Source organism: Gigantopelta aegis, chromosome 3 (genome assembly GCF_016097555.1).
Source record: "Gigantopelta aegis isolate Gae_Host chromosome 3, Gae_host_genome, whole genome shotgun sequence".
NCBI lineage: Eukaryota > Metazoa > Mollusca > Gastropoda > Neomphalida > Peltospiridae > Gigantopelta > Gigantopelta aegis.
Window position 1 is genome coordinate 30228118 of NC_054701.1, and position 21494 is coordinate 30249611.

General features: G+C 35.4%; 1 protein-coding gene across 2 annotated transcripts; it reads right to left on the minus strand.

Annotated features, from left to right (window-relative positions):
• Window positions 1-7960: 7960 nt before the first annotated feature.
• LOC121367862 lies at window positions 7961-20926 on the minus strand. 2 transcript variants are annotated; one of them, XR_005957439.1, is made up of 6 exons: window positions 20795-20926; window positions 20017-20111; window positions 17100-17195; window positions 15468-15525; window positions 13817-13910; window positions 7961-8194 (listed from the first exon to the last, which is right to left on the minus strand). XR_005957439.1 is itself a non-coding variant. In XM_041492288.1 (6 exons), the coding sequence occupies exons 3-6, from the start codon at window positions 17187-17189 to the stop codon at window positions 8096-8098; spliced, it is 318 nt and encodes a 105-aa protein (XP_041348222.1). In that variant the 5' UTR covers window positions 17190-17195; window positions 20017-20111; window positions 20795-20926; the 3' UTR covers window positions 7961-8095. The 2 variants fall into 2 exon arrangements, 1 of the variants encoding a protein (XP_041348222.1); XM_041492288.1 differs by having other exon boundaries at window positions 17123-17195.
• Window positions 20927-21494: the final 568 nt, after the last annotated feature.

A 21494-nucleotide genomic window follows, 5' to 3' on the forward strand; every position in this document is an offset into this window, starting at 1 on the left:
TTTAAACCACGAGTAGCAGTAACCGTACCTTAAACACCAAATAACCGAATGTATCCCTTTCCCCTCACTTTAAACCACGAGTAGCAGTAACCGTACCTTAAACACCAAATAACCGAATGTATCCCTTTCCCCTCACTTTAAACCACGAGTAGCAGTAACCGTACCTTAAACACCAAATAACCGAATGTATCCCTTTCCCCTCACTTTAAACCACGAGTAGCAGTAACCGTACCTTAAACACCAAATAACCGAATGTATCCCTTTCCCCTCACTTTAAACCACGAGTAGCAGTAACCGTACCTTAAACACCAAATAACCGAATGTATCCCTTTCCCCTCACTTTAAACCACGAGTAGCAGTAACCGTACCTTAAACACCAAATAACCGAATGTATCCCTTTCCCCTCACTTTAAACCACGAGTAGCAGTAACCGTACCTTAAACACCAAATAACCGAATGTATCCCTTTCCCCTCACTTTAAACCACGAGTAGCAGTAACCGTACCTTAAACACCAAATAACCGAATGTATCCCTTTCCCCTCACTTTAAACCACGAGTAGCAGTAACCGTACCTTAAACACCAAATAACCGAATGTATCCCTTTCCCCTCACTTTAAACCACGAGTAGCAGTAACCGTACCTTAAACACCAAATAACCGAATGTATCCCTTTCCCCTCACTTTAAACCACGAGTAGCAGTAACCGTACCTTAAACACCAAATAACCGAATGTATCCCTTTCCCCTCACTTTAAACCACGAGTCGCAGTAACCGTACCTTAAACACCAAATAACCGAATGTATCCCTTTCCCCTCACTTTAAACCACGAGTAGCAGTAACCGTACCTTAAACACCAAATAACCGAATGTATCCCTTTCCCCTCACTTTAAACCACGAGTAGCAGTAACCGTACCTTAAACACCAAATAACCGAATGTATCCCTTTCCCCTCACTTTAAACCACGAGTAGCAGTAACCGTACCTTAAACACCAAATAACCGAATGTATCCCTTTCCCCTCACTTTAAACCACGAGTAGCAGTAACCGTACCTTAAACACCAAATAACCGAATGTATCCCTTTCCCCTCACTTTAAACCACGAGTCGCAGTAACCGTACGTTAAACACCAAATAACCGAATGTATCCCTTTCCCCTCACTTTAAACCACGAGTAGCAGTAACCGTACCTTAAACACCAAATAACCGAATGTATCCCTTTCCCCTCACTTTAAACCACGAGTAGCAGTAACCGTACCTTAAACACCAAATAACCGAATGTATCCCTTTCCCCTCACTTTAAACCACGAGTAGCAGTAACCGTACCTTAAACACCAAATAACCGAATGTATCCCTTTCCCCTCACTTTAAACCACGAGTAGCAGTAACCGTACCTTAAACACCAAATAACCGAATGTATCCCTTTCCCCTCACTTTAAACCACGAGTCGCAGTAACCGTACCTTAAACACCAAATAACCGAATGTATCCCTTTCCCCTCACTTTAAACCACGAGTAGCAGTAACCGTACCTTAAACACCAAATAACCGAATGTATCCCTTTACCCTCACTTTAAACCACGAGTAGCAGTAACCGTACCTTAAACACCAAATAACCGAATGTATCTCTTTCCCCTATTTTACAATTTCCCCCTAATTTTTAATATGAAAAAGAAAAAACACACCTCTTTATCTAAATCCTATTCAAACTAGGGCACACTGTCTAACTGAAACAATTGATTAAAGAGAAGCGAATTGATACGATCAAAGACATGAAGTCAGCACGAGAGAACTTAAAGGAACATTCCCGAGTTTGCTGCATTGTAAGATGCTTCCAACTAATAAAATATTTCTACGATTGAACTTACATATTAAATATATTTTCTTGTTTATAATATCAGTGTTTGTATATTCAATGTATTTGTGGTCGTCTTAATATTTGTAAGAAGCCCAAACTGGATTTTGTCTTCAAATAATTTCGTACGTACGACAAAAAGCTTATTTTAGGAAATAGAATGTAATTTAACCTAGTACAAATATTCGAACGATCAGAAACACGTTTAATATACAGCCACTAATATTTTATGCTGGACAGTATATTTGATATGTAATTACAATCGTTAAAAAGTCTCTTTTAGTCGATAACATCTTAAACATTGCAGCAAACTCAGGAATGTCCCTTTATGAAAGGGAATTAAAGAAGATGACTTTCAGACGTTCTTTCGACAATAGCAAAACTAATGGAATAAGTGTGTATGTGCAGAAGAGTACCTCTTAGGGTCTTATGTATTTCTTAAGGTTTTAATATTAAATGTTGGTACTGTTAATGTAACAACATTGCTAAATTAAATTTAATGGAGTTTTGTTTTTAGAAATATATTCATAAAAGGTAGCTATTTCGAATACCAAGATGTCCACCGTGAAACCAATCTCCATTTTGTATACCGATTTACAGATGGTATCTCAATATATTGAATGTTCTCAAATCCAATCCCACAGACGATACTTGTAACATACGTAGCTAAAACTGCTACCCGCAGCTTATCAGTAGACGTATATACCATGGATATAAATACTACCAGCCCTCAACTTTAAAGTAAATCGGAAAAACAAGTGGGTTAAGCTGCTCGTTTCAAACATAACGAGTAGCGTCTATGACCACCTTAGTTCCGCACAGAAATTGTCATGCTATTTTTAATAGGGCCCCGCGCACGCATGGGCGTACATAGGGGGGGGGGGGGGGTCGATGGGTTTACATAGACATATCTAGTACGAAGAAATATTCTTTAAACTCCTCTAGGGCACTGACTTAAATTGAAAAGAAAGATAGAGAAGAAAAAAAGAAAAGAAATAAGGAACGAAAGAAGGAACAGAGTTACTTTGTGCATAATTGCGCATATATAACAGTATATTCATAGAGATACCCACATAAATAAATACACACATATATATTATACATATATTCACACATCTACCAGAAATATACGGAAGATATTAAATTAAAGTATTTGTTCTAAAATGTGTCATACATATATAGGTTTTACTGACAGTGTAGTGTACTTTTCTCTTTTTTCCCCCAGATCGCACACCACTGATTAGTTTCAGAGCTGGATTTTCACATGATCCGGTTCCATTAAAATTCAGCAACGGTCAGATTGTTGCCTTCGATAAAGTTTACCTCAACGATGGTAACGCGTACATTGCACATTCGGGCATGTTTCACTCACCAGTTTCTGGACTGTATATATTCACTCTGCATGTTTTGCCATCGTCTTCAGAAATGGAATTTAGTATAATTAAAGATGGTACACAAGTAGCATACATGGTATCCACTAGTTCGGGAGGAACAGAAAGCATTCAAACAGTGATACACCTTCACAAAGGGCAAGAAGTTTGGATTATGAAGAATTGGGGTGGCGACACATTACGTGGCTACCAGTTAACTACTTTCAGTGGCTTTCTCCTTAGAACTGACGATGACAACTCACTTGTTTCAAATGGAGGATCACTCGTCGTGGGATAGCTTTACGTTGTTAGCTCATGTATCAGTGATTATAATAAATAAATTATTCATGTAACTCTCTTTTATGTATTGACATGTGAATTTCTGCAATGAAATGTATTTGTTGAAAAGGAAAGAAATGTTTAATAACACTTCATTACATTTACGATACCTCAAAACATTTACAACTATGACTATTTGGTGTCTAATACGGTTATTTCGACATTAAAAGAGAACACCCACTGTTAGCACATAGGCTACTCCTAACAATAACGTAGCAAGGGATCCTTTACACGCAGTTCCCCATAGCCTTTGATATACCAGCCGTTACATTGATTGGTACAGGAGAAAAACTGGGGTTCGTTGGATCGATCGGTTTTGTTTCAGATTTATTTTTTTGTCTTCATTTGTTTGGGTTTGTTGGGGGGGGGGGGGGGGGGGGGGGGGGGGGTCGTGAATTTATGAAATTTGGGAACTTTCAGGGGTCGTTATTCTGGGACGGTGAAACTATTTTATAGCAAGCCACATCTTTACCACTAATGAGTCTCTTACGTCAATGAGCATCCAGAAACTAAAAAGAATGCCTATATCATCCAAATATCTGATTTAGAAAGTTCACCGCATGACTTTGATATTATAGTACATCGCACAAAGCAATTATTGCTCTACCATAGGCAGCATATTCCCCAGATTTTAGTCCCATTGAACACTTAAGGATAGGAATACAACAAACTGAATACAGACAGGTACGACCATAATAAAACCTCGAGTTGACCCAATAGGACTTAAAAGTCTAGTTTTAAAGAAATAGATTAGTGTTCGATCCACATATTTGAATATTCTTTTACTAATTTGGTATACGAAATATTCGAATAATATTTTCAAATATTTGAATATATGGAGTTTTCAGGTCGGATGGGAAAATTACTCTAAATGAGATCAATAATGCGGTTTCTTTTAATTATAAGATCAGTCCTGCATGCTGCTTGCCTCGTGCAATGAGTTGGGAAGATAAAACATGTCTGGAGTTTCAGAATACAGTAGTGACGTCATGTGGGTCGCTGAAATTCATAAAAAGTAGTGTCGATAACACGGGAATGGGGTTCAAAAGAAAGAAAGAAGTGTTTTATTTAACGACGCACTCAACACATTTTATTTACGGTTATATGGCGTCAGACATATGATTAAGGACCACATAGATTTTGAGAGGAAACCCGCTGTCGCCACTACATGGGCTACTCTTCCGATTGGCAGCAAGGGATCTTTTATTTGCACTTCCCACAGGCAGGATAGCACAAACCATGGCCTTTGTTGAACCAGTTGTGGATCACTGGTCGGTGCAAGTGGTTTACACCTACCCATTGAGCCTTGCGGAGCACTCACTCAGGGTTTGGAGTCGGTATCTGGATTAAAAATCCCATGCCTCGACTGGGATCCGAACCCAGTACCTACCAGCCTGTAGACCGATGACCTGCCACGACGCCACCGAGGCCGGTAGGAATGGGGTTCATGTACACTAATCAATATGTCAATTTCAAATCTTATAAACAAGAACTAAAACAAATCTCTGCGATCAATTCATACAACAGTAGTTTTTCGGACAATATAACAATTTTTAAATGCCAATTTTAAACATTCTAAATTTTAATTCGAAACCAATTTGACGAGATTATCGTACCAAAATGATACGGCATAACTAAATTGCCTACTTCAGATTTAAGATTAACACTAGAAACGGGTATCTAGATTAAAATGCTATGTAAACTTTGTAATACTGATATTGGAGATGAACATCATTATTTATTAAATTGTAAAAATCTAAATATTGAAAACAGAAGAAATTTATGTAAACATATAAAACTAATTCTAGCGTGTTTAAAATGAAACGTATGCTGTTTTTGAGTAAGGCCTTGTGAACTTGAGAACTGATGCTTCTCTTTCGCACACTTTAGCTATGTTGATTAAGTTCCCGATGTTCATTGTTAACTATAGATATTCCGTGTTGATGCGTGTTCTTGTCATGTATGTTAACTATGTAGTTGCATTGTCATATTGTTACATATTGTAATGTGTCTGAGTGCTGTTAAATAAATCCATCCGAATCCGTTCAAAGCTCGTCTCGAAATATATAGTTTAGAGCTGAGCACTATCAGGATGCTATATTTTCTAGCAAAAAACCCTCAGAAAACACAACCCACCCCCACCCAAAAAACAACAACAACAACAACAACAACAAAAACATGTGAACTGATCTGGTGGTTTTCTGTATGAGATCCGGGTACATATTGTTTGGTCATACTGTTTTAGTGTTGTTCACATTTTGATATTTGTATTTATAATATTGAGAAGTCAAGACATATAGCTAGGTTATCTACCAACCACTACTGCATTATGATTTGTGTTTGTTTTCGTTCGTAACTATGCCTTTTGGCGGTTATTAATAGTCTATTACACAATTCAAACTATAAAAACATCGTTAGTTTAATGATTTGGTATTCGAATATTCGCTCGTTATTTCTATCGAATATTCGAATATCATTTCAAGGTCGAATATCGAACACTAAATAAATGGATATGTGTTATGGAATATGTGGAAAGATATTTTGCTGAAGGGAGAACATGCGGATGGTTTCTTTTTTCACATGAAGAATTTACTTTTTACATAATTAAGAAAAACTGATTAAATCAAATAGTGAAACTGTACCGACCATAATCTATGCGTGTTTGCCATGGCATTTGTACTGAACATTAAGCGATCATCTCTTCTGGTTTTGGTAACGTAGTGGTAAAACCATCAGCGTTAAAGCTGGTAGATACTGGGTTCGCTGCTGTTCTGTCTGTGGGAAGGTGCATATATAAGATCCCTTACTGCTAATGGACAAATGTAGCAGGGTTTCTCTTAAGGCTATGAGTAAAAACATTACCAAATATTTGACATCCAATAACCGATGATTAATAAATTATTGTGCTCTAGTGGTGTCGTTAAACAAAACAAGCTTTAACTTTTCCATGTACCTTTTCACGTCAATATAACAGAATACTACTTCTAGAACTGGTGAGCTTTGAAACCACATAAAGGCACAATGATTGTTTGTTCAGGATCTATTGATTCTGCTACATTACATGTAAGATTGGTTCCCTTGATTTACCAAAAGGCTGTGATGAGTTCTATGCGTCATAGTCACTGATGATACATTTGGGGTTTGCCATACATTCTACAAAGGTTCTGTACAAAATTAGTGATATGTTAAGTGGCTCTCCCATTTGGGTTGACTATGGTTATTGCGTTAATTAATGTTTTTAATTATTACAGAAACGAATATATCCCAGAGGTTTAAAAGTTAACTTTGTTTTGTTTAATAAAACCACTAGATTAATCAATTACCGGAATGTTTTTATAATTCTGATACATACTTTAGAGAAAACTCACATTAGTAGCAATGGTCGTGTGTATATATATATATATATATTATATATATTATATATATATATATATATATATATATATATATATATATATATATATATATATATATATATATATATATACATACATACATACATACATATATATATATATATATCGATACACCGTTCGATCCTATTCAGACCTAAAATGGTTGCAACATGTTTTGTGAAAACTAATAAACGAATAATTACAAATAGTTCTTAAGATAACAAGGATCGAAGTTAGTATATTTTTTTCACAGTGCATATCACGACATTTGTAAAGTATTGCTTGAAATAAGAAACATCTCAAATGAACCATTAACGGGTAGAGACCTTACTATCCACCGCACATGAAGCGAATGCTATACATAGTATGCAACTCCGGTCGATCTCGCGATTGCACAGATCAGTTGCCTTTTGACGTTTTCTGCATCGGACTGTGATTGTGCGACGATCACATTCGTCGCCGATCCAGTGTGACCCGAGTACTCTTGCGATTAGATGGTGTTACGACGATCGGCATCAATCGGCGATCCAAACAATCATCCGTCACAAGAGTTCATAAGAGTTCACTGTGGTGCGACAAAACAGGTTCCCGACCATCGGACACAGATTGCAGTCAACCTGACCGTGTTTCGGACTTCCGCTGTGCAAATTATACACGCCGCAAGATTGTCATACGCTTTCCCTCGTTTAGAGTAAAAAAAAAAAAAAATTGATCCCGACCATCGGGGTCTGATCTGTGTAATAGCAATGTCGACCTGAACTAGGCTTAAGTCACGTAGATCGACACAATGTGATCCAGATCGACACAGACTGACGCAGATGGAAGTAGACTGACTCAGACTGACGCAGATCGAAGTAGACTGATGCAGATCGAAGTAGACTGACGCAGATCGATGTAGACCGACTCCGACTGACGCAAATCGAAGTAGACTGACTCAGACTGACGCAGATCAAAGTAGACTGATTTAGATTAACGCAAATCGACACAGATTGACGCAGACGCTCCGCAATAGATCTACAAAATTTTAATTTCTCTGATATGCCACTGATTGGAAGTAGACCGACGCAGACTGGCTGCGACCAAGTTCCCATAACATGTTTCTCTGGTCGGCAGCATCTTACATATTGTACGGAAACAGAGACGTTTATTTTGCCAGTAATGGAACATCAACCGAGTTTTCGGTTTTCGTACGAATGACATCATTCATGAATCTGCATAGCAGCAAACCAAATGCTAATATTCCCTACAACAAAAACAAGAATTAAACAAGAATGCATGAATAAATGTTTAACGACACCCCATCGCAAAGAAAACATCGGTGTCAAACAAAGGGTGAAACTAGTTCTATAGTATTTTTATAAATATGTACACTATTGTCCATAGGTAGCCGGGAAGTAAATTGCCCAATAAGCGTTGTATTACACACGAAAGTAGTACATTGTAAATACAGCCAGTGTTTCTATAAATATGTTTCAGTTGTTGGCGAGTAAAAAATTTGGTATTTGCCAGGATGGCATCTGTGTAATATGCTATTCACAAGTTTGTTGAATTAATTGTTATTTTCCATCACCTATTTCTGTGTACCGTGTATGAATACAAGCATGGGATGTATTGATTTCCTAGAAGCCGTGAAAAGCTTTTTGTCCACCACTCTAATCTACACAAACTTGCTGTTACTAAGACCTCACACAAGTAACATATAATCTGAAAATGACAGGTGTATTTGTCCGAACTTTGTCACCACTATAATCTATATAAACTTGCTGTCACTAAAAACTCACACAAGTAACGTATAATCCTGCAATGCACTCTAATATATATAATATGATGTCACTAAAACCTCACACGAGTAACGTATAATCCTGCAATGCACGCTAATATATATAAACATGCTGTCACTAAAATATAAACTTACACGAGTAACGTATAATCCTGCAATCCACTCTAATATATATAATATGATGTCACTAAAATAAAAACTCACACGAGCAACGTATAATCTTGCAATCCACTCTAATATATATAAACATGCTGTCACTAAAATATAAACTCACACGAGTAACGTATAATCCTGCAATCCACTCTAATATATATAAACATGCTGTCACTAAAATATAAACTTACACGAGTAACGTATAATCCTGCAATCCACTCTAATATATATAAACATGCTGTCACTAAAATATAAACTTACACGAGTAACGTATAATCCTGCAATCCACTCTAATATATATAAACATGCTCTCACTAAAATATAAACTTACATGAGTAACGTATAATCTTGCAATCCACTCTAATATATATAAACATGCTCTCACTAAAATATAAACTTACATGAGTAACGTATAATCCTGCAATCCACTCTAATATATATAAACATGCTCTCACTAAAATATAAACTCACACGAGTACGTATAATTTGCAATCCACTCTAATATATATAAACATGCTCTCACTAAAATATAAACTCACACGAGTAACCTATAATCTTGCAATCCACTCTAATATATATAAACATGCTCTCACTAAAATATAAACTCACACGAGTAACGTATAATCTTGCAATCCACTCTAATATATATAAACATGCTGTCACTAAAATATAAACTCACACGAGTAACGTATAATCTTGCAATCCACTCTAATATATATAAACATGCTGTCACTAAAATATAAACTCACACGAGTAACGTATAATCTTGCAATCCACTCTAATATATATAAACATGCTCTCACTAAAATATAAACTCACACGAGTAACGTATAATCTTGCAATCCACTCTAATATATATAAACATGCTCTCACTAAAATATAAACTCACACGAGTAACGTATAATCTTGCAATCCACTCTAATATATATAAACATGCTCTCACTAAAATATAAACTCACACGAGTAACGTATAATCTTGCAATCCACTCTAATATATATAAACATGCTCTCACTAAAATATAAACTCACACGAGTAACGTATAATCTTGCAATCCACTCTAATATATATAAACATGCTCTCACTAAAATATAAACTCACACGAGTAACGTATAATCTTGCAATCCACTCTAATATATATAAACATGCTCTCACTAAAATATAACTCACACGAGTAACGTATAATCTTGCAATCCACTCTAATATATATAAACATGCTCTCACTAAAATATAAACTCACACGAGTAACGTATAATCTTGCAATCCACTCTAATATATATAACATGCTCTCACTAAAATATAAACTCACACGAGTAACGTATAATCTTGCAATCCACTCTAATATATATAAACATGCTCTCACTAAAATATAAACTCACACGAGTAACGTATAATCTTGCAATCCACTCTAATATATATAAACATGCTCTCACTAAAATATAAACTCACACGAGTAACGTATAATCTTGCAATCCACTCTAATATATATAAACATGCTCTCACTAAAATATAAACTCACACGAGTAACGTATAATCTTGCAATCCACTCTAATATATATAAACATGCTCTCACTAAAATATAAACTCACACGAGTAACGTATAATCTTGCAATCCACTCTAATATATATAAACATGCTCTCACTAAAATATAAACTCACACGAGTAACGTATAATCTTGCAATCCACTCTAATATATATAACATGCTCTCACTAAATATAAACTCACACGAGTAACGTATAATCCTGCAATCCACTCTAATATATATAAACATGCTCTCACTAAAATATAAACTTACATGAGTAACGTATAATCTTGCAATCCACTCTAATATATATAAACATGCTCTCACTAAAATATAAACTCACACGAGTAACGTATAATCTTGCAATCCACTCTAACGTATAATCTTGCAATCCACTCTAATATATATAAACATGCTCTCACTAAAATATAAACTCACACGAGTAACGTATAATCTTGCAATCCACTCTAATATATATAAACATGCTGTCACTAAAATATAAACTCACACGAGTAACGTATAATCTTGCAATCCACTCTAATATATATAAACATGCTCTCACTAAAATATAAACTTACACGAGTAACGTATAATCTTGCAATCCACTCTATATATATAAAACATGCTCTCACTAAAATATAAACTTACATGAGTAACGTATAATCCTGCAATCCACTCTAATATATATAAACATGCTCTCACTAAAATATAAACTCACACGAGTAACGTATAATCTTGCAATCCACTCTAATATATATAAACATGCTCTCACTAAAATATAAACTCACACGAGTAACGTATAATCTTGCAATCCACTCTAATATATATAAAACATGCTCTCACTAAAATATAAACTCACACGAGTAACGTATAATCTTGCAATCCACTCTAATATATATAAACATGCTCTCACTAAAATATAAACTTACATGAGTAACGTATAATCTTGCAATCCACTCTAATATATATAAACATGCTCTCACTAAAATATAAACTTACATGAGTAACGTATAATCCTGCAATCCACTCTAATATATATAAACATGCTCTCACTAAAATATAAACTTACACGAGTAACGTATAATCCTGCAATCCACTCTAATATATATAAACATGCTCTCACTAAAATATAAACTCACACGAGTAACGTATAATCTTGCAATCCACTCTAATATATATAAACATGCTCTCACTAAAATATAAACTGACACGAGTAACGTATAATTTGCAATCCACTCTAATATATATAAACATGCTCTCACTAAAATATAAACTGACACGAGTAACGTATAATCTTGCAATCCACTCTAATATATATAAACATGCTCTCACTAAAATATAAACTCACACGAGTAACGTATAATCCTGCAATCCACTCTAATATATATACACATGCTCTCACTAAAATATAAACTCACACGAGTAACGTATAATCTTGCAATCCACTCTAATATATATAAACATGCTCTCACTAAAATATAAACTCACACGAGTAACGTATAATCTTGCAATCCACTCTAATATATATAAACATGCTCTCACTAAAATATAAACTCACACGAGTAACGTATAATCTTGCAATCCACTCTAATATATATAAACATGCTCTCACTAAAATATAAACTCACACGAGTAACGTATAATCTTGCAATCCACTCTAATATATATAAACATGCTCTCACTAAAATGTAAACTCACACGAGTAACGTATAATCTGCAATCCACTCTAATATATATAAACATGCTCTCACTAAAATGTAAACTCACACGAGTAACGTATAATCTTGCAATCCACTCTAATATATATAAACATGCTCTCACTAAAAGTGTAAACTCACACGAGTAACGTATAATCTTGCAATCCACTCTAATATATATAAACATGCTCTCACTAAAATGTAAACTCACACGAGTAACGTATAATCTTGCAATCCACTCTAATATATATAAACATGCTCTCACTAAAATGTAAACTCACACGAGTAACGTATAATCTTGCAATCCACTCTAATATATATAAACATGCTCTCACTAAAATGTAAACTCACACGAGTAACGTATAATCTTGCAATCCACTCTAATATATATAAACATGCTCTCACTAAAATGTAAACTCACACGAGTAACGTATAATCTTGCAATCCACTCTAATATATATAAACATGCTCTCACTAAAATGTAAACTGACATGAGTAACGTATAATCCTGCAATCCACTCTAATATATATAAACATGCTCTCACTAAAATATAAACTCACACGAGTAACGTATAATCTTGCAATCCACTCTAATATATATAAACATGCTCTCACTAAAATATAAACTCACACGAGTAACGTATAATCCTGCAATCCACTCTAATATATATAAACATGCTCTCACTAAAATATAAACTCACACGAGTAACGTATAATCTTGCAATCCACTCTAATATATATAAACATGCTCTCACTAAAATATAAACTCACACGAGTAACGTATAATCTTGCAATCCACTCTAATATATATAAACATGCTCTCACTAAAATATAAACTCACACGAGTAACGTATAATCTTGCAATCCACTCTAATATATATAAACATGCTCTCACTAAAATATAAACTTACATGAGTAACGTATAATCCTGCAATCCACTCTAATATATATAAACATGCTCTCACTAAAATATAAACTCACACGAGTAACGTATAATCTTGCAATCCACTCTAATATATATAAACATGCTCTCACTAAAATATAAACTCACACGAGTAACGTATAATCTTGCAATCCACTCTAATATATATAAACATGCTCTCACTAAAATATAAACTCACACGAGTAACGTATAATCTTGCAATACACTCTAATATATATAAACATGCTCTCACTAAAATATAAACTTACACGAGTAACGTATAATCTTGCAATCCACTCTAATATATATAAACATGCTGTCACTAAAATATAAACTTACACGAGTAACGTATAATCCTGCAATCCACTCTAATATATATAATATGATGTCACTAAAAACTCACACGAGTAACGTATAATCTTGCAATCCACTCTAATATATATAAACATGCTCTCACTAAAATATAAACTTACATGAGTAACGTATAATCTTGCAATCCACTCTAATATATATAAACATGCTCTCACTAAAATATAAACTTACATGAGTAACGTATAATCCTGCAATCCACTCTAATATATATAAACATGCTCTCACTAAAATATAAACTCACACGAGTAACGTATAATCTTGCAATCCACTCTAATATATATAAACATGCTCTCACTAAAATCTCACACCAGTAATGTATAATTCTCAATTTGCTATAAACTTGCTGTCTCTTAAAAACTCACACAAGTAACGTATAATCCTGCAATTTGCTATAAACTTGCTGTCTCTTAAAAACTCACACAAGTAACGTATAATCCTGCAATGACGGTGAGGGACAACTCAAACCCAGCGTGCTGTGTCATCACTCCTCCAAATACTGCACCCGAGAAAAACCTGCAACGACAACACCTTTTATTTATTTTATTTAGCTTCATTTCGTACTTATATCCAGTTAAAGGAACTATCACGTATTTGCTGCATTGTAAGATGTTTGTGACTAATAAAAAATCTCATCGACTAAAATTACTTGTACCACGCTTTGGTGTCGGTCCCTTTGATTTTACCCGTGGTGTTTTCCATAGCTAGACCTCGGGCGGGTCTAACCTACATTTTAGCGATTGCTGAATGGCTGAAGAAAGTTACGCCTACAGGTCACATAGCAGGAAATAAATTAGAACATTGATTTAAAAAGTAACACTTTCATTAACATTAGTAATAAAGTTACAATACAAATCTGTAAAAATAAAGTAATTATTTTCTTTAAACAAAAACCAAAACAATCTAAAATTAAATATTATTAAATAGTTTAGCTTCATTTTCCATTACATTACAGATCAGCTGCAACATTTAAAAAGGGCAGCTCCAGTACTGAGGGAGTTAGCAGCGGTAAAAAGGATGCTTATAGCATGGGCTGCCGGACTGGCCCGCAGTGTTCCGTTGACACACCCTTTCCCCTGTTATTGAATATTCTGTTCAGAAGACTTGAAATGTCTTATTTTAACACATGAAATTCAAAGTTTTCTCGAAGAAGCATGTCCCCACAAAACAAATCCAGGTTCGGGCCCACAAATACATGTATTTTCATCCAGATTTTCGCTCACATTGTATAGAAAATGCTATGTTTATTTCACCCCCCTGAACCATGAATATGCTCTGACTGAAATAAAGAATTTTAATTGAAATGCATACAATGCACCTGTATATAATGCGTCTGCCATTAGGAAGTGCTAAACCAAATAACTTCCGGCTGGGTCAAAGTTCGAGGTGCACCGTACTTTTGATAGACAAGTGAACACCACAAGTCCTGTGATTGGTGATAAATGTGAGTGTGTTGGTTGTAAAAAAAATTAGTTTCATCTGGGAAAAAATCGATGCGGACCATACACTAATTGACAAATATCCCAATATAAGAGTAATTATCTTTGGTGACTATTATGCTTTATCATCATGCTTTATATTTCATTAAAGGGGAAACGAAATTTTACATTGTAATTTGTATTGACAATAGTGAAAACTTTTAATATAAAATATAAGAATAATAACCAATATAATAAAGTATATGTATAATGCTCCATTTACATATGACCACTTCTCTGCCTTGTTAATAGCTGCTTCACGATATTAATGGACAATAGCTTAATTAGTTAACTTAAAACATAATAATGTTGGTATAAGAGACTCGAGTATGGCACTGGGCGATGATAGCGACTGGGGGAAGGCGGTGGCTATATACTATTTCTATTTTCAGATGGGAGGAGGGATGCACAGATAACGGACAGCACTATCCCTCCTCCTCCTCCCCCTTCCCGCGCCTCTGACGTTTATCTCGTGGATGAAAATTTCAGTGTAAATGACAATAACATGATGAATCTTTGTAGTCAAAGGACATGATCTATCCATAATTTCTTCTTTTTTTTCAGATGCCACCCAGACCGGTTATGTTGAACTTACCCAGCACTTTCAAACGTGATGTAGCAGGCTGATACCAACCCGTGAGTGTCGAGACTGTCTGGAGAAGAAGAAACATTACTAACGAAATGAGTAGTCTCTCTCTCTCTCTCTCTCTCTCTCTCTCTCTCTCTCTCTCTCTCTCTCTCTCTCTCTCTCTCTCTCTCTCTCTCTCTCTCTCTCTCTCTCTCTCTCTCTCTCTCTCTCTCTCTCTCTCTCTCTCTCTCTGTTTCTGTCTCTCTCTCTCTATGTCTGTCTGTCTCTCACCCTCTGTATGTCTCTGTATGTCTCTGTATGTCTCTCTCTCTCTCTCTCTCTCTCTCTCTCTCTCTCTCTCTCTCTCTCTTTCTATCTCTCTCTCTGTCTGTTTCTGTCTCTCTCTCTCTCTATCTCTGTCTGTCTCTCACCCTCTGTATGTCTGTCTCTCTGTCTGTCTGTCTCTCTCCCCCTCTCTCTCTCTCTCTCGCTCTCTCTCTCTCTCTCTCTCTCTCTCTCTCTCTCTCTCTCTCTCTCTCTCTCTCTCTCTCTCTCTGTCTGTTTCTGTCTCTCTCTCTCTATGTCTGTCTGTCTCTCACCCTCTGTATGTCTGTCTCTCTGTCTGTCTGTCTCTCCCCCCCCCTCTCTCTCGCTCTCTCATTCTCTCTCTCTCTCTCTCTCTCTCTCTCTCTCTCTCTCTCTCTCTCTCTCTCTCTCTCTCTCTCTCTCTCTCTCTCTCTCTCTGTCTAAACAGTTTCAGATTTTAATTTTTCTCACGTTGACGTGTGGTATTGTATTGTACTGTATTAAATAAAATGTGTTGAGTGCGTCGTTAAATAAAACATTTCCTTCCTTCCTTCTTCTTAAATATATGTTCATTTCTTTAAATTTGTTAGTGTTAACAGGAAAATATGAGATGCTTTCATAATCTTCTTCAACACATAACTTAATGTATATTGCCGTTAATTATATGTACATTTACTGCATGAAATTTGATGAGAGAACAAAATTTAATGTTTTAACTTGCATGTGGATCGTTTTCTACCTAGATACACGTCACACATAATGCATGAGGCGCCTTACGCTGGAACTCACATAGCGAAATCTTTAAAAACTATCTAATGTGATGTCAATTTATTATCTCGAATACGAATAATTATTCACGAATATGACTAATTACAGTCGATCTATTATAACTGCAACAACAACAAAACAAACAATAATCAAGCATTTTAACAATGTTTTCGCAGTAAATGTTGTCTTGTTTAACGAAACCGCTAGAGCACATTGATCTACTGATCATCGGTTATTGGATGCCAAACATTTGGTAATTGTTACACCTGGCCTTCAGCGAATACCCATGACATTTAGTCGTTAGCAGCAGGGGATCTTTTATATATATAATATGCACTTTCCCAAAGGACAACACATATCACAGCATTTGATATACCAGTCTTTGATATACCAGTCGAGTACTATTCTGCCAAATGCCCATTCGACTCTGTACTGTGCAGAGATACGATCTTGATCGCGGATAACACATGTATTTGTCATGTAATTTAATTTCTATGTTGAGGGGCCCCTGAACCTGAAGTGCCCCGGACCCCCAAGGTCTAAATCCGGCCCTGCATGTGAGGCCAGTAATATAAAACTACTTACCTAGCTCCAATGAGAATACAGACCTCTGTCAACATGTTCATAGTTCCGACTGCAGCTCCACAAATGACGCCAAATACACAGTTCATCCATATTGTACTGTAAATAGTATTGGGATTTGGGAGCAATTTCATCATCGATCATCGGTTATAATCATTGTGCACCAACCGATCAATGTTCGATTACACAATCGAAATATCGATGTAGTATGCGGAGTGTCACATCAAATAATAATAATAATAATATAACAATAATAACAATAATAATAATAATGAACTAGACATTTAGACGTTAGCTGTCATCTAATAACCAACTAAGTTATAAAGTTTTAAGTGTTATACCATGGCCATGCAATCGATCACTCAAGAAACATCATCGGGCAACAACCTCGTCAACGTCAGCGATGTCCTAGAGGTTCAACATTGTCAGAGGTCGCGCTACGACATGCATGGGACATGACACGTTCCACTGCCATTGGGTCTGTGGCACCTCCTGTCGAAACGCCAAACCGGCTACCTTGCGTTTCTTAACGCGAGCGTAGCGAAACGTTCGCGGCTGGCGTTTTCTTGGCTAAGGCCACGATATTTTAATATACAAACGTTTTGCAAAATGGCTGACCAAAACAACAAAAATGCTTGACATTGTATTATTGTGAAATATTCCGCTGACAGTACAGATAAGATCTTGAAATGATTAGTACCTTTTCAAAACAAAAATGCATCCTTTTAAAATTTAATGCACGAAATGAAACGAGTTTAATTCATAGACTGTTTTCATTAAACGGTTACCAAGGTAACAAAACAGGGAAATGTTATCAACAAAACATTTAGAGATAGTCGATATAATGACATTTATTTTTTAAAATCCCAGTGATATACGCATTATAAAAATTTTCAGAGCACAACTAATTAGTTCCTGAGTGGGTATACTAAGCATTTTTTAACAGTTTTGTGTAAAAAAACAATTTTTTCAGTAACGTTAGTTAATGTTCGGTTTGCTCGTGGCGAACATACATGTGTATAGAGAATACTACACGAGTGACCGATAGATACCATTTATTTTACGAGTTGTTTTAAAATGTATCTAACGAACGGAATCGAGTTGGATACATTTTTAAACAACGAGTTGTAAGATAATATAAATAGTATCTAACGGACACGAATGTAGTATTCTATTTCGTACATATCCTCGAACAACGTGTTTTAAGCACATTTAAACGTATTTTCCGACTAAAACGTATTTACATCCCTTGCGCTTATAGCCAACTTATTGGTCACAGACAAATCAGTTTCAGGTTATCTTATACGTCTCAGTGTAGTTGATTTCGATGGTCCTTTTTTCAAAGGAGGTATGACATTTTCGATCTGGTTATGTCTTGAAAGTGTTATCACACGAATGAAACGAATAACGGGTGTGTAAGAAACAGATGCTATAATTTCAGTCAGGAATAATATATTAAGTAATATTTTGGTCGTCTAGGAGAGTCCTTTATATAAAATATGCTAGTGGTCTTTGGATTACTACAGGTGGATATTTTTTATTTTGCACCCTTCCATTAAAAACTTCTGTTAATATCACAAAGCTATAATAAGAGACATCGAAATACTGTCAAAAGTATATTAAAATTTGGTTCAGAGAATCATTAGGTAAGTCTCAAATTTGACTAACACGTCTACCTGGATATGGTGTCCTCGGAGTTGACGTCTTCCTTAGGACGAAGAACCTGACAGTGATTCGTGCAAACAATCACAACCTCGCAAAGAAGATCTTTCGACTCTGCTATTGTGGACATTCGATTTCCATCACGATAACGATTTTGTCTTTCACCTCTACATAAAATGTAACTTTTCCCCCCAAACGATAACAAATGACGCACTTGTTATGCACTTAGTATGTTAATGTACCTGAACTTTTTACCCCCCCCCCCCAAAAAAAAAAAAAAAAAAAAAAAAACCACAACAAAAAACAAACAAAAACAAAACAAACAACAACAACCAAAAAACCCCGAACAACCAAAAACAAAAACAAAACAAAAACAAATAAAGCTCTTAGTATGGATTTTGAGGTTACTTAACGCGTTAGGGATAACATCTAGTAATTTAAAAAAAAAAACCAGCACCAGTTAAATACGCCTACTATTATTTCTTGAGGTTCATAATATGTTTTATTTGATCGACGTACAATTTGATATATATATATATATATATATATATATATATATATATATATATATATATAGTGTGTGTGTGTGTGTGTGTGTGTGTGTGTGTTTGTGTGTGTGTGTGTGTGTGTGTGTGTTTGTGTGTGTACGTGTGTGTGTTTGTATCTGCTGTGCTGATAAGCTCGTAGCTTAAAGCAATAAAAGAATTGAAAATGTTACGCCTCCTAATATGCCTGTCGATGTTTGCTACAATACCTCAAAACGGTGATAGCTTCTGTTGGTATATGTGTGGAAGTATGTAAGCACGCAGTGTATGTTGGTACACGTATGCATGGGAGTTTCCCATGAAAGTTTGTTTTGTTTTGTTGGGGTTTTTTAAAAAGAGGTTTTGCTGCATTGTAAGATGTTTTCGACTAATAAAATATTCCTACGATTAAACTTACATATTAAATATATTTTCTTGTTTAGAGTATCAGTGTCTGTATATTCAATGTGTTTCTGGTCGTCTTAATATTTGTAAAAAGCCCAAACTGGATTTTGTCTTCAAATACTTTCATACGTACGATAAAAATATATTTTAGGAAATAAAATGAAATTTAACATAGTACAAATATTAGCACGATCTGAAACACGTTTAATATAGTCACTAATATATTATGCAGAAATATATATTTGATATGTAATTACAGTCGCTAAACAGTCTCTGTTAGTCGATTATGATAACTCAGGACTGTCCCTTTAAATACTTATTGCACTCACGGTCTTAGTGATTTTAGTAATGGACTTGGCCCCCACAACATCAAAGCAATGGCAGCCACAAATGGAACAGTGCCCAGGAACAATCTGTGATATCCCTGTTAACAAAAAATAGATGGTAGTCAAATGCGTCATTCTGGGGGTTTTTGGTATGTTTTCAGGCACAGATCGAAGGGGAAGATACTGGGGGTGGGCATCCCCCGAAATTCGAAGTGTGCCGAATAAAACAGTGTTTAGCAGACGCATATAACAAATTTATTCATCTTTATTGGGAAACGTATAATATCTTGCTCAGCTTGAAATTTCTGTGCAAGATTACCATATAGATAATACATTTTAGTGTACTTTTTAATATTGGAGGTGTCCCTTTTCAACGTTTGATAATTTTGACATATTTTCTTGGAGAAAAACCCCGCTACATTGGGTTTTTTTTACATTAGTAGCAAGGTATCTTTTATATACGTTATCCCACAGACAGGATAGCACATACCACAGCCTTTGCTATACCAGTAGTGGTACACTGCCTGAATCTAGAAATAGCCCAATGGATGCACCGACGTGGGGGGGGGGGGGGGGAGAGCAGGTGGTATGTAGCCTAGTTAAGTGTAACAAAGGCCGTGGATGTACTATCCAGTCTGTGGGATGATGCATATAAAAGGACACATTGCTGCTAATCCAAAAGGAGTAGCCCATGGAGTAGCGGCAGCAGGTTTCCTTTCTAATTATTTACGTGGTCCTTAATAATAAATCCGACACCATATACATGTATGTGTAAACATACCTTTTTATCCACTATCCAGGCAAATACGGGTGTTACGACAGTAAACGAGGAAGCTGGAGCGAGATACAACAGTCCGATCCACATGGGAGATAACCCAAATGTCGGGGGGGAAAAAATAAAGAAAAGAATGAATGAATAAATGAATGTTTAACGACACCCCAGCACGAAAAATACATCGGCTATTGGGTGTCAATCTATGGTAAAGATAAAGAAAAGATTAAGAAGAAATATTATTTTATAAATATCAAGTAGAAAATTAAAAGGAATGTTGATTCTTTCAGTTCCCACCACTGAAGGAGAAAACGAATGTATTACCATTGCACAGTGATCAAAATAATAAGCAGTTCAAATGAGAATGCATCTAAAATGCAATCCTGGAAATACACGTACAAAGCATCGAAAAGTGCAACGTTAAATGTGTAACACACACACACACACACACACACACACACACACACACACATATATATACACACACACACACACACATATATATATATACACACACACACATACACACACACGCACATATATATATATATATATATATATATATATATATATATATATATATATATATATATATATATATATATATATATATATATATTGATTTTTCTGTTAACAATGTTTTCCGATAATGTTCTTTTTCACTTTGGGGAAATATATTTTAAAGTCCTATTCGATAAATCTTCAAACT

What these genes read in the sequence shown, in the direction of transcription:
- LOC121367862 (XM_041492288.1), bottom strand. Translation starts at nt 17,189, where the DNA reads ATGGATGAACTGTGTATTTGGCGTCATTTGTGGAGCTGCAGTCGGAAC. An exon ending in ATCACGTTTGAAAGTGCTGG is followed by an intron (nt 13,911 to 15,467) that starts GTAAGTTCAACA and finishes TTGTCGTTGCAG; the next exon opens with GTTTTTCTCGGGTGCAGTAT. An exon ending in CAGGATTATACGTTACTTGT is followed by an intron (nt 8,195 to 13,816) that starts GTGAGTTTTTAA and finishes TTTTTGTTGTAG; the next exon opens with GGAATATTAGCATTTGGTTT.